General features: G+C 59.0%; 3 protein-coding genes across 3 annotated transcripts; 1 reads left to right on the forward strand and 2 right to left on the reverse strand.

Moving 5' to 3' along the window:
- Positions 1 to 1,253: 1,253 nt before the first annotated feature.
- Positions 1,254 to 4,581, reverse strand: B0H18DRAFT_885167 (uncharacterized protein; the record flags this gene model as incomplete). The annotated part of the gene is made up of 8 exons (XM_048041060.1): positions 1,254 to 1,522; positions 1,574 to 2,328; positions 2,380 to 2,491; positions 2,542 to 2,733; positions 2,784 to 3,324; positions 3,377 to 3,539; positions 3,588 to 3,769; positions 3,820 to 4,581. 8 exons carry the CDS (start codon positions 4,579 to 4,581, stop codon positions 1,254 to 1,256), a joined length of 2,976 nt encoding a protein of 991 aa, XP_047887546.1.
- A 1,275-nt stretch (positions 4,582 to 5,856) lies between these two features.
- Positions 5,857 to 9,213, forward strand: B0H18DRAFT_1124436 (uncharacterized protein; the record flags this gene model as incomplete). The annotated part of the gene is made up of 9 exons (XM_048034849.1): positions 5,857 to 6,027; positions 6,076 to 6,503; positions 6,557 to 6,690; positions 6,745 to 6,918; positions 6,970 to 7,791; positions 7,843 to 7,977; positions 8,031 to 8,147; positions 8,201 to 8,592; positions 8,644 to 9,213. 9 exons carry the CDS (start codon positions 5,857 to 5,859, stop codon positions 9,211 to 9,213), a joined length of 2,943 nt encoding a protein of 980 aa, XP_047887547.1.
- A 621-nt stretch (positions 9,214 to 9,834) lies between these two features.
- On the reverse strand, positions 9,835 to 13,522 carry B0H18DRAFT_1124437 (uncharacterized protein; the record flags this gene model as incomplete). Its single annotated transcript, XM_048034850.1, has 9 exons — positions 9,835 to 10,131; positions 10,295 to 11,319; positions 11,374 to 11,577; positions 11,626 to 12,385; positions 12,441 to 12,559; positions 12,622 to 12,742; positions 12,817 to 13,257; positions 13,308 to 13,331; positions 13,385 to 13,522. The coding sequence occupies 9 exons, from the start codon at positions 13,520 to 13,522 to the stop codon at positions 9,835 to 9,837; spliced, it is 3,129 nt and encodes a 1,042-aa protein (XP_047887548.1).
- Positions 13,523 to 13,878: the final 356 nt, after the last annotated feature.

Below are 13,878 nucleotides of genomic sequence, written 5' to 3' on the forward strand. Positions count from 1 at the left end.
GGGCCTGGTCAATGGCCGTGGTACGATTTGCTACGGGGACCCATTGACTTTCACCTGACGACGATCTAATCGCAGATCAACGCATCCCGTGTAGCCCCTCCGCTCCCGGAGACTTTGCAGATTTACGCCAATTCGGTGGCGTGAGTGTTTCCCACGATATGATGTTCAACTTTCAACTGATCTTCCCGGGGCAGACATGTGGCGGTTGTGACGTCCCGGCCAAATAGATATGTCGTAATCAGGCACATCGCAGGGCGGATCGTGTTGTCTGTTACATACGAGGAAAGGTGGACCAGCGATGTAATTTACCAGCCGGATAGCCGGCTGGCCGGCATCATGCTGCTATTCGACTGGGTTGAGAGGCGGGACGGCATCATCGAGGCTCTGTAACTGAATCGTTTACGCCAGCCACCTGTCAAATGCTGCCCTGCTTTTACATTAATGGTTTATGGGCATATGGAGAAGCTGTGTGCATCCTCCTGTGACGGCCGGTGACATTGCATGGATGCATGAGACACTGGGCAGTCTTTGACCGCCGAGCCACTCTGAAATGTATCATTGGTTGGTACAGCGGCATGGAATGGCGACCAGAGCTGAGAATCCCCCGCGGGGACGGTACCGGTAGCTAGGAAACAGGCGAAGAACGTGTGATCACAGTCGGTGGGCGTGCAGACTCGGCCGGTGTTCTCAATGCCATGTGTACATAGGCCGGGCCCACCTCACGTTATGGGTAAGTGCTCATGCTGTGAGTAAGTGCCCATAATGGCTTCCTCCTTCGAAGATCTATTTGCATGAGTTAGCCTCTTACTTGTAGACCAAACCCTTGCTTCCTCGCACGCACCGCATTGCCGGCCGAGTGTTCCTCCGAAACGCCCGGCCTGCAGATGCCCTGTTTACAGGTGTCCCACTTCCCACCACAAACCAATTCCGTGCTAAAACTTGTTGGCCTACTAATGCTATATATCTGTGGTCCGCCGATCATCCTCATGCTGGTCTGGAAACTGATCACAGCCGGCCGGGCGTGTTGCACAAAGTCTCGGCCGGCGGATGCACAGTCTACATCAGTCTGCCAAGGGACCGCAGCAACTCCCGGCGTGGAATGCTGGTAGAAGTTATGATAAGTGGACTTTTGGTCTGCCGTTTATATAGTGGTATCTTCGGCCCCTACAAACAGCTGGCCGATGGATCACATGTACCGGCCGGCCGGCGCATGCGGGTATAGCGCCGCGTTCGGCCGGCCGAATGCTCCTTATTCACACCGCAGCATTGGAATCTATGTACATATCCATAAACGTCTGCTGTGCATCCCTGTGCAGGCGTTCAAACATTGCAGCTCGCCTTCGGCAGTAGGGTCGGAACCCGGGATAGGTCTCGTTATCCTCCACGCCGGCCATGTCCCGCCATCTCTTACTTTCATGAGTGAAGTATCGTCGGACCGAATCCAGTTCACGTTTGAGGAGACCTGCTTCCTCTTGCAGCCGGTCCACCTTTGAGCGTGCCTGAAACCAATGTACGCGATGGACTGCCCAATTGGTCAGTGGGGCTGCGGGCCGGAGAAGGTCGGAGTACTGACTGACTGCTAGGCCATTATCTCCTATGATGTCGCCTTCGACATCAACGTTCCAGACCCAAGACGGTGATTTATGACGCTGGCCGCGTTTATTGGGCTCTGCTATGGCGGTACTTACCTTTAGGTCATCCGGCTGTAGTGGCTGATATTTTCGGCGATCGGCCTCGGTCATGCCCAGAACCAGCATGGCCGCCCGAGCCCTACGATACACTGCGGCCTGGATCTGGACAGCACGATCGAGCTTTGTCATTGAAGTCCATGCTCGGGTACGCTTGGTGTTCCCTTTGCCATGGCGGACACTGGTACGAAACTGGAAGGACTTCTGCCCAAGTAGCACCCGCAGTTGTTGAAGGGAATCATTAGCCTGGCCCCGCCGAAGCACGATTTCCCGACTGGCAAGAAGCGCGATGCCATGCTCCTCGCGCACGTCCATTGGGAGGTTGGATGGTAGGCCGAGGGCCGTCTCTTCAGATATAGCCCGGCTGTAAGGAGGGGGTGGCCGGCTGCTGAACACTGCCCACGGGCTGTTTGGCTGTCGAGGAACAACAGGGCCTTCATCCTCCCACTCGTTATCTTCATCATCCTCGTTATCCGAGCCCTCTCCTACTACGAAGTGGTTGCGCCGGGCAATTTCATGCGCTCGACTGTGGAAGCGGCGAATTCTAGTCTCCAGGTTCTTCCTCTCCTTCCCCAGCTTTAGGAGCTGCGCCCCGGTGGCCTTGTCCCCAATTTGATTTGCGTGTTTCTTCACTTTAATCCTGCCTGGAGTTGAGATTTAAATCGTCATTTATGAGGAGGACACACGCAACTGTATTTCCTCCAGCTTTAGGCCTTCTGCAATCCAGGCCGCAGTGCCAATCGTGGCATCGTCATCGCCTTCCTGCTCTGTCAATTCCAGTTGAAGTGCAGCCTGGGATGGGGCTATGGTCCACATGAGAAGGCCGTCGGCCGGCTGTTCATACACTACTCACCGATCTGTTTTGGAGGTTGGTATCGGTCCATAACCTTTACGTTTCGGAGGCGTTGCCTCTGCGCCGTATCAAGCTCTGCCTTCCAAGCCTGCAGCCGCAGTGGGCTGACACCTGCTTCCTTCGCCGAGAGGTCGCGCTTCATGTCGGCAAGCACCGGCCGATTAGCTTTGATTTTCCGGCGAAGGGATGTAACTGCCCCGGATGTTAGCATGCGCCGGCCGGTGAATGGGACAGAGACGAACCCATCGTGATCATCTTCTTCCAGTTCCAGTCGTTCATGTGCCGATCGAGTGTTTCTTGCCTGTGAGAAGTGGACATGGTTCTTGTACTACCTGATATGCGATTCATGCATGACCACTGCGTCTCAACGATCTCGCCATCAACCTCGCCGGCCCCGATCATGTACGTCGGCGAGAAGCGATACTCGCACTCTGGTTTGTGGCCGTGGACATGAAAGAGGCCTATACACTTGTAGAGGACAAGACGGGGTGGTATTGAAAGGTACGGGCTGTGCTCAAATCGGGCGTTCATGTGCACACCCCACTGACACATGATGTCGTAAAGTACGATGACCCGGGTACACCCTCGCGATCGGTATTTCAGCGCGTTTGACAGAGAATAGTCCATGTTCATCTGGCGCTCTCCCTTCTGGAAGTTCACCACTGAATGTGGTACAAAGCACCCATGCCTGGAACAGGCCGTCGCACCTATCCCCGTCACGGCGAGCTTGTGCCTGTCGGCATTGGCTTGGGATACAGCCTTATGATCGTTACATGTAGATTTCTATGACACGCGCACTTAGCGTATTTCCTCCGCCATATTGACCTTTACTCACCACGACGACCTCTTTGGCCACTTTGAGATGCTCGGCGTACGGGGTAGGATTGACCATGAACATCTTGCCTGGCATGAGTGGCACATCATTCCCCGGCACACGCATCTTCATTTGCTCAGCGTGGAAATTGCCGTCCATCGCATATCCACGCGCGTACAAGTACCTTGACATTGAGTTAGCGTTCGCCGGCCGGTGGTTGCAAGCCACCTACTCTCTGTCGTCGACCTGCCAGTCATCAGGTATGTTAATACCAGGCTGCGGACAGGCCGCACAGAAATGCGCCAAGTCCCCGTCGCCCGGCGGTCCACGCCAGGCCGGGCCATATCCAAACTCCTTCTTCGCCTGCAGCAGTGTCCACTGCCGGCTGACCCTCGCAAGCTCTCGGTAGCGATCCTAGTGTTTAATTTAGCATCATCGCGTGTTTTCTATTGTAATAGGCTCACAGGGACCTCATGCGGGAATAGTGGGTCTGTCAGCCGGCGTATTCGGCGATAATAATTCATGGCGGTGGTTTTACACTCCAGATTATCCAGCAGGAAGTCATCCAATACCTGGAACGTGAAGCAGGTCCTCGCCTCACGCTGACTGGCGGGATAGAGGCCACAATCGAGCATCTGTAACGTATGACTCTTCGCGCCCAGACAGCCGCACCATCGCACAGGTAAATAGTGGACCCCGGAGGTGTCAACGATCGTCATCATGGCGGCCGGGGGACGAGGAGGTGGATCGGCATCGCGAAGCGGGTCGTCCTCGGTGTCTTCTAGGTTCTCCTCATCTTCCTCCGTCTCATCCTCAGCATCTGTTCCACCCCCATCCTGCTGGCCCACGGCCTCCTGGGCGAGGGGGCACTCGCCACCCCGATGGCCTAGATTGATGACTACGCCGACGTCGCGCAGCCATGCCGGGGCCCAGTACCCATCCAGTTTCCACCGCTCGACACGATGAAAAGGTGTCCGGCGATGTGAGGCCAAGCAGCAAGACGCGCAGTAGATGGGCCATCCGATACAAGATAGGCACTTCCAGACTCCTCCGCCGGTGTTACAACCAGAGCAGATGAAGCCCCCGTCAGCACCAGTGGTTGGGTGTTCGCACTGGGCATAGACGGCTTTCAAATAGTCGTGTTGGAGGGGAATCCACTCCCGGAGCATGTCGGGTTGGGTCTGGCGAATTGAATCAGAGTCCGCGCTGCCCCCCAAATATGACATCAAGTACCTGTGGGGCTGCCTTTCGAACGTCCAAAAAATCGAATATGTTGTGTCCAACGGGTGGGCTATCATGACGAAGAGAGCTTGTGTCTTGGGTTGATGTTCGAGTGCTCCGATGCGGCGTTGGCGGAGGGGTTTGCAAACCTTCATTCCGCACTTGCACCAGCCGCGTTTTCACACCTCGAGTGGTACGGGTCCTACTAAATGCAAGCTCTACCACGCTAGGTGAGCTCGCTCTGGGCTTGAGCCTCACCATAGAGAGAATATGTCAGGAAGGTCACTGAGCTGAGGCAATGTGATTCACGGTCCGGCCGGAGGACTCTGAGTCGCGGGGCGGCAGCAGACAAATGAGGGGCAACAGTCAACAAATGCTCACAGAGTCCGATATTTTTCCCTGTCACGACACTCAACGAAATGCAGCAGGTCACGCAATGGTGCGGCCGGTCACTTCCCGAGTTCAACGGGACCGGGTATCGACAATCATATCTGGGGGACGATCTGAACAGCGATCCACAGTATCCCCGTGGATCTTGGGCCTGAGATTGGGATCGCAATCAGACTCTAGCGACTATCGGAGATCATATCCTACCGGCCGCAGCTCAGTTCCGGGCGTATACAGTCATGCGGCCGGCTTTAGTGTCGGCCCGACCATTCAGCCAGGTCACGTGTCCGGCCCAACCGACGCTGTCGCCGGATGCCTCGGACTAAGGCAGATCTGCAAAGCGATTTGCATGAGTAGCTCCTCGGCCTCGATCAGTGCAGTCGAGAAGCGCAAGTTAGCGCGGTAAGACAATCTGACACCCGCCCCCCCGGCCGCTCGTTGGCGACCGGGCCGGACCGGCCATTATGTTGGGCACGGTTGACCGGGGCAAGTAGAGTGCCAATTCTCGGGGCACCAATCAGATGAAAATATTGGGGGAGTCACAGCGATGTGATTCTCAAGTCCACGCACCCGTCTTAATCGGCCGACGTGGCGGCCGGCCATGTTTGCAACGAGCCGGCCGGGGAGTGACCTGCGAGAACCATGTTCACTGTAGACGAGGATACTGACAAATTATACGAGCTATGGGTATCATTTGAAAGCTCTACGTGCGCTGCGTCGTACTGAAATCCTGGGCAAGACGGGATGAAGGCCTGTTGACCATTACTGGCTCAATCACCCTGCGCGTATCTCCCAGACTTTAATAGACGCCGAGGCTTCCTGAGCAACCCAGCACGCAAGTCCTCAACCTTTACTGCATTCAATCGCTTCGTGCAGCCCACTCCACATCCGTGATGGCCCCGACCAGCTTCTGGCAAAAACGCGACATCGTAATCCTCGCCGACAACCTTCAGGACTGGAAGGATGCTGAGGGAGATGATGAACGTCAGGAGGAGCTGGTCAAAAATACCATAGAAAGGCTCCAGGATCTCCGAGATTATCAGTTCGACAGAGAGACTCGAGAGGTACGCAGGGGGACATGACACGAGACACACCTTGCTCACTGTTCACAGCTCGTGGCAAAGTGGTATACGGACCAAAGGGAGGAACGCGAGAAGCTGAGGAAGGAGATGTTCAAGCTAGGGAAGGATGTCAGCTGGCAGACGGTCGCAGCGAGGGAGAGGGAGGGCGACCTTGCGGATATCATCGCTGATCTGGGTCAGGGCAGGGAGAAGGATCCAAAAGTATACTTATCCCTTTACCAGACTGCCCGCTCCAAGCTGTGCAAGGGCATCTCAAAGAAGGAAGAGGAGGACTACCGTGCCACGGCGGACCTATGGAACCGGACAGAGTGGCCGCCCGACCTGCAGCAAAAGACGCTCCTGAGACACGGGACCGACATGGTCCTGGACTTCCAGAGGATTATGTACAGGAAGACCGGGCTGAGGACGTTCATCCTGGGCTTCGTGAAGGCTGACAATGGCCGGCCGGGAATTGTGCAGTACGTATGTGCCTCGGTGTGCCTATTAACTCCCCAAACTAACGGCACCCCAGATTCGACTTCAATGATCAATTACCCATCAACGGAGAAGAAGGCAGGGAACCGCCGAAGTTCGTCGACGCCTACCCGGACTTCAAGCGGGGCCATACGTACGAGATGTGGAAGAAGTATGCGGAAGACGTGATGGGTGAGTGGCCGGGATGCAGCGTCATGGGAAAGGCACTAATACCAATGGTACAAGATGGCGATGGCTTTCCCGCCGACGGGCAACTCGGCGCGGCGCAGCTCATCGCGAATCTCGACTGGGAGCTCGACGAAGACAGGTATCCTCTGCTACCTGACGCCGATCACGAGTGTTTTGCCAAGACTGACACGAAGCGAGCCGTCCTCGGAACGTTCGTTCGTATGACATACAGTGCGTGCCACCTCCTACAGCATTACTACGTGCTTACGACCCGCCGGCCAGGACGGTACACCGGCCGGCCAAAGGCCAAGGTACCCTGGCAATCCTTGTCGGAGGAGTCGGACACGTTCATTGACGAGGCCTTTCTTCCCGCCGGGCATGTTCTCAGTGATCCAAACAAGATGCGGGTTGGTGACCTGGATGCCATCCTGAAGCATTGGCGCGAGCGGCAGGATGACCAAGGTAATCTGCTGGTCTTCAGATTCAAGGCCTGGAGGAACTCGAATCGCGAGGTGGTGGTGATCGACGAGAGCAACGAGGAGCGCTACTCAGACGACGAGAGCTCGTCGAGCGACGAAGAGCCTCCGCCAAAACGGGCGCCGGCCGGCCGGCCGCCTGCCCCGGCCCGGCGACAAAAGCGATCGCCAACGCCAGACAGTAGCGACGCTGAGGCAGAGTTTTTCCAGGGCGGGGACATCGACAAGAGCTACAACTCGTTGTTTGAAGACCCCGCCGGCAGCGATGATGATGACCAAGAACCGTCTCCGCCGCGGCTCACGAAAGCGGACAAGGGCAAGGCCCGGGCCAATGCGGCGAGCCCATCTCGCCCGGCATCTTTTCTGCGCGGTCCGTCCAACGCCACCACCAACCAAGCGGACCGTCCGGCGAAGCCTGCCAAAGATGTCAGCCAGAAGCCGACATCTGCTACCGCTAAGAAGACGACGTTCAGGCCGGCGTTTCCCCCGGGCACTGGTCCCGGCCGCGGCTCAAAGACGAAAGGGGAGAACAAGGGCACGAAGGACAGATCGGCCAGCAATCCCAACACCACGGGTCCGAGTGCTGAGCCCGCCGCCGTGCAGAAGGCGACTGCTAGGCCCAAACCACGTGCGATATTCATCGGTCTTCGACCCATTGACGTGCTCACATTGAACACAGGTCCGCGACGGCAGCCGGCCGCCGAGCCCGATCCCACGGAGGATGCTGCAGAGGCGCCTCCAGATGAACGGCGGAAGGCACGGCGAAGCGACGAGGATCAAACCGCTGGAGCAAGGCCAGCAAAGCCCAAGCCTGGTGAGCGGACAATGTCCTCAGCGTACCGGACAATACACTTACCATAAGCACAGTTCCCCGACACAAGGTCCCTAAGCCCGCGGCCGACGCAGATGGAGCAGAAGGGGCGCCGGTAAATGAATCGAAGGCCGCTCCGGCACGTGGGGGGAAGCCTGCAAGGCCCAAGCCAGGTAAGCGGAAAGTGTCCTCGGCGGACTAGACAATCCACTCACCATAAGTACAGTTCCCCGACTGAAGGTTGCTGAACCCTCGGCCGACGCAGATGGAGCTGACAGTGCGCCGGCGAATGAATCGAAGGCCGTCCCACCCAAGGGCAAGCCGAAGCAACCGGCGACGAAGGAGACTGCGCCGAAAAGCGCCAAGCCAGCGGCCGCGTCATCCAAACAGGCGGGCAGCAGTCGCCGTGCGTTGGTACCAGCTGAGTCCGACGCCGACGACGACGAAGTGCAGATCGTGGGCCACACAAAGAAGGTGGTACCCGTCCGGTCGCCGTCAGACCCCGACTACGACAGCCCGGTGACCGTCGAGAACACCCGGCTGGCCCGTCGAACATACCTGCTGTCTATGACATCAGAGGATGGCACAAGGGGGATGGTTGAGGCAACCGAACATCTGGTAAGATCAGATCATGCAGAGTTTGGCGTTGAGCTGACAAGCCCTCGCCAGCCGGAGAAGGGTGGATGGAGCTCGAGCACTCGGTGGGAATGGGCACGATGGGACTATCCCCGGGAGACGTGCTCCCACGTCATTCATACCAAGCCGAACGTTCTCTCGCAATTCCGCCGGTGGCTAACGCTGATGGAAGGTTCCTTGGCCGAGAATACCATCGGGCAGGACGATGCCTTGCTCGTCGCCCTCGCGATCCTGTCGGTTATCCGTGACATCGAGACCAAGGTTGATCACCGAAGCGAAGACGAGATACCGCAATACGTCCTTGAATCCCAGATGGGCGAGAAAGTTGTCGCGGAGCTCGTGAAGCATTGCGAAGCCCTCGCTCAGCTCTTTGTCAATATTGCGGCGTACGCACAGAGGAAGAGAAAAGCCGGCCCAGACGACATCTCCGCGATTGGAGCGCGCGTCAAGCGTCATCGCGGAGACGACTCAGCCTCGCCGGCGAAGCCTACAAAGCCTGCAAAGGCTACGGCGAGTAGCAAGGCCGGTCCATCCAAACCGCCAGCCAAGGGCAGTAGCAAGGCCGGTCCATCAAAACCACCAGCCAAGGCCCGACGTAAGTAGCCTGCGTTCCACATGTTCTCGCACGATGCGCCGTTCTGTCATTTGTATGCACTGCGTACGTGTACGTCAATGGTAGAGACAATGTCGCAGATTCCCGAGGGGGTTTGACTTGATGTCACGGCCGGCGGATTGCACAGGTCTACCGGCCGAGAATTTGCTCGCTGGGGCCGGCCGGCTGATGTATCCTTTGTATTGGCCGGCACTCATATAGCCATCACCCGTCGACCGAGAAACCTCTGTCGGGAAACAAAAGCAACAACCCAAACACCATGAAGTGTTGCTTATCTCACTCTGAAAGCAATATACCTGGGCTGACCATAGCCATTTGGAATCACGGCGGCCGCCTGAGGATACATTCGCCGGCCGGGTGATGCACCATTGGCTTCGGCCCGCGACCACACAGTAAGCGGCCGGCGAGTGACAGTGAGCCTTCGGCGAATGTCTTTGGCTCGGCGGAAATGCTTATATATGGGACCTGCAATTGGCAATCACGGTATACGCGCGCCGCTTCAGCCCACTGACACTTTGATCAAGCCGAGCGAGTCACACATTCATTACGACAGCTCCAAGTTGCGAGGTATTATTACATTGTACATTTGAATGAGACATACATTTCTCCCTTCATTCCGTGGTGTCCATTGCAGCAGTGGTGGGCTCACCTGTCTCCGGTCGTTCTTCGTCATCTGCAGTGCCTCCTATCTGTTCCCCATCCATCTGCGGAGCATTGCCCGCCGGTGCTGGCATCGGCGGTCCGTTGGCAGTGGGCACCGCTTCTGACCTAGGTGCCGCCCCGACTGAAGACACACCTTCGGAGGTGGTGGAGTGCGCCTCGGTAATCGGGGCGTCCCCTGGGGCTGAAGCAGGCACGGCGGTGGTCAACGCAACCTCGGCGGTCAGCGCAGCGGTGGTCAACGCACCCTCGGCGGTCAGCGCAGCGGTGGTGGTGGGAACCCCGCCGGTCAGCGCAGCGGTGGTGGTGGGAACCCGCCGGTCAGCGCAGCGGTGGGGGGGGGGGGGGGGGGGGGGGGGGGGGGGGGGGGGGGGGGGGGGCCGCGGTCAGCGCAGCGGTGGTGGTGGGAACCCCGCCGGTCAGCGCAGCGGTGGTGGTGGGAACCTCGCCGGTCAGCGCAGCGGTGGTGGTGGGAACCTCGCCGGTCAGCGCAGCGGTGGTGGTTGGAGAAGGCTCGGCAGTGGCTTCAGGCTCGGCGGTGAACGTTGCCTGAGTGGCGGGTGGACAGACGACGGCGCTCGCATGTTCCGTGCTGGCGTCCACCCCGAGCTTAGCCTCGGGACCGGTGTCCGACACGGCACTGACGGCGGTACCACTGCCCTCCGGTGCTGCTGCCCGTACCGTCTCTTCACCGTGTACGGTGCCGGCGGCCTTCACGGTGGGTTCGGCGTCGGTTAGTGCACCACCCTCCACGGCCTTGGCTTGCTCGAGTTGGGCAGCTGTCGAAGATGCCCCGGGATTGACGGCGGCAATTGGCAGAGTGCTTGATGACTGTGCTTGACGGAGAGGAAGATTCTTGAACAGGTCGGGCGGAATCCAAGCCCTCTGAAAGGCCAGTCGCAGGTCGGACATGGAGGCCTCAGCCGGCGGCGTACGTCCACGCGTTCTGAGTGTGGACGACGTTGGAACGGGAACCTGACTTATCGTCCGGCCAATCGGGGTGAGATTGGCCGGGCGTGCGCTTGCTGTGGTGATTGCAGACGGCGGCAATCCAGTTGGCTGTGGCACGGGCGGCGGATGATCCACTGACGTACTCGGCGGAGAGACCCTCGTCGTCACTTCAGACGGACGCTCGACGTTGGGCGCAGGTTGTGACGCGTCGTCTTCAAGGGGCCGGGACTTCTCCGGTTGAGGCCTCGGGGAGGGGCTGCGGCGTGGCCAGGGACGATCGGGGCTGGGCGTGACGGACATGCGGTCCATCATCTCCTCCTCGACGCCCTCCTCGTCGGCCAAGGGACTCCATCGAACGGGGGGCGATCCCCCTTCACTGTAAGAACCCGTATCCTCCCACCCCATGTTCATCTGCATCCTGTTGACCATCTCCCGGATGACGGTGACGTAGGTTGGATTTCCGTCACCGGCGAGCCACGCGCGACCTTGCGACTGATGAGCCGTGAAGTGGACAACGACAGGCTGAATTTAATGCTTACTGATAAGGCGTTGGTCCTCCCGCAATGCCCTGTTGGCAACCTCAAGCGCCACGATGCGCTCGCTCATACTCCCGACCTGGTCTTGCAGCTCCTGGATTCGGAGGGCCATGATATCGGGCCGCATGTCTTCTGCATGGACGACCGAGATTGGTAGGCCAAGCGCCGGGCGGACCTTGCTGTTTGGCATCACTGGGTATACGCGTTCTGCGTAGTTTACATCAGTGACCGACAGGACAGCGACCGAAAACCTACTTATATCAGCGGGGTCGAGCTCGGGCCCCTGAGCTTTGTTCGCCCTTCTGCGCTTCGGCGCAGCGACAGTGCTCGGGCCAGCCTCTGCGTTCTGTGGGGCCGTCTCTGCCGGGGCCGTCTCTGCCGGGGCCGTCTCTGCCGGGGCCGTCTTTGACGGGGCCGTCTTTGATGGGGCCGTCTTTGACGGGGCCGTCTTCGCTGGGGCCGCCTTCGCTGGGGCCGTCTTCGCCGGGGCGGTCTTCGCCGGGGCCTTCTTTACCGGGACCTCCTTCGCCGGTGCTTTCTCCGCCTGGACCTCCTCCGCCTGGGCCTTCTTCGCCGGAGCCTTCTTCGCCAGGGCCTTTCGCGCCGGGGCGGCCTTGGGACCCGTACTGACCTTGCTGGGTGGCTTTGCAGTCACGGTGGTGGGAAGGCGGGAAGGCGTAGCGCTTCTGCGCGTAGTCCTGCGGCTGGCCGTTGTCGCGACCGAGCCGGCGTCGCTGTCGTCGTCGGACCCGTCGGCCGTCGTTGGAGGGGCCTCGGCATCGCTTACTTCCGCGTCGCTGGCCACGCTGCTGGCCCGTGATGAAGACCGCCGTCGGGGCCCACGCGCTGGCTGGAACGTGCCGTCGGTGTCGATGGGCTCACACTTTATCTTCTTGACGTGGCAGAAGTCGCAGGCGGGGGGCAACTTTCGGAGAGTGCCGTCGACTTTGAATTCGGATCCCCTGGGTGCCGAGATCTGGCAAGGGAAGCCCCTGCACCAGATGCATGTGTACGGCTGTAGGAAATATCCTGTTAACATGGAACTTTGCAGAACGTGTCGGTTCACTTACCATGGGCCGCACGTACTCGAGCCTTCGCGTCTTCTCTTTGCTGTAGTCGATTTTGAACTTGGCACGCTCTTCGTTCATCTCCTCGGCCGTCGCCTTCAAAATGCCTTTGGATGGCTTTGCTAAACCGGGGAGTGAATGTTAGCTCAGGGCGAAGTCAACATTCTGTCGCGCTAATGCTCACCTTTCTTCGCCGGGCGGCGGGCTTCCTGCTGCCCAACCTCCTCATCCTCCAGCTCGCTCTGTTCGGCGTCCTCTTCGTCCACTTCCTCGTCAACCACGGCAGCCTTCGAGCCCAATCGCCGCTTTTCTTTCGTAGGCGGAGGGGGGTGGCCGCTCGCTTGCGCTTTTGGCCGGCTGACACCTTCCGTTTACTTACCGACGCGGCCGGAACGGCCTTGCCTTTCCCTTTCTTGTCCACGACCACCTCTTCCATGTCCTCCTCGACCGGCATCTCCTCCTCACCGTCTTCTCCAACATCCATCTGCCCACTATCTACCACTCCATCCATTCCCTCATCGTCCTCCTCGTCGGCCGCCAGGTGCTGGAAACGAACAGTCTGCGGCTCTCGAGATGGGCCGGGCTCCGGGGCTTTCGTGGGGACGGGCGGCGGCAGACCGCTGGGAGCGAGCGGATTGAGCCAACGGCACTTTGCTACTCGGGGGTCGTCGGGCCGGATGTTGGAAAAGAGCACGGGAGCCTCCTTCGTCGAGTAGCTTAGCTCGAGCATGGCGGAGAGCAGGAGCCTGGGTGCCTTCGGGCGTGCCTCTGGGCTCATGTCCTGAGACCACGCGCCGAAGACTTGGTAGACAGCGGGGTCCTGTGATGCGATGTTAACGGCGCCCGCGACATTGGGAGCAAGCGACTTACAATGAGCTTTTCAAACTTCTCGCGCTGGGATGGTGTGTTAGGTAACCTACATAGCGGGAATGGTATTCCACGCCTACCTGCTTCGCGGACAACAGCTCCTTTTCCTTCTTCTCCACAAGACCGCCGCCCATAAGTGTCAGCAGGTGGCCATTGACGCGCGCCAGGTACATGTCGAGGTCCGGCTGCGTGATGATTGGGGCCGTGTTGCGGGGCATTGTTAAAACAAGCGGCGAGACGAGATGCAAAGCACAGTGTTGGAGTAGAGGGGACAGGCGAGTGGTGAGCGACGCGATGATGGACGCGAGAGCGAAGCCCGGCGATCACAAAGTTCAAAGCCACACGTGTCACGTGGTCCCGGCGCGGCCGCGGGCGCGTTAGCCGAAAGCGAACTTCGCCGATCGGAAGCCACATTTGGTTTGTGCAGCCACAGATCGACCGCCACTCTGCTCACTTCCACATCACAATGTCCGGAAGAGGTACGTGGCCATGAGACATCTTTTGTAAGTCACTGACGCCGCGCCTGGCAGGTGCACGAAAATCCACGCGTGGGCGAGCCCAGTCGGCGCGCCTG

This window comes from Fomitopsis serialis (genome assembly GCF_022376445.1).
Source record: "Fomitopsis serialis strain Sig1Antser10 chromosome Unknown B0H18scaffold_123, whole genome shotgun sequence".
Taxonomy (NCBI): Eukaryota; Fungi; Basidiomycota; class Agaricomycetes; order Polyporales; family Fomitopsidaceae; genus Fomitopsis; species Fomitopsis serialis.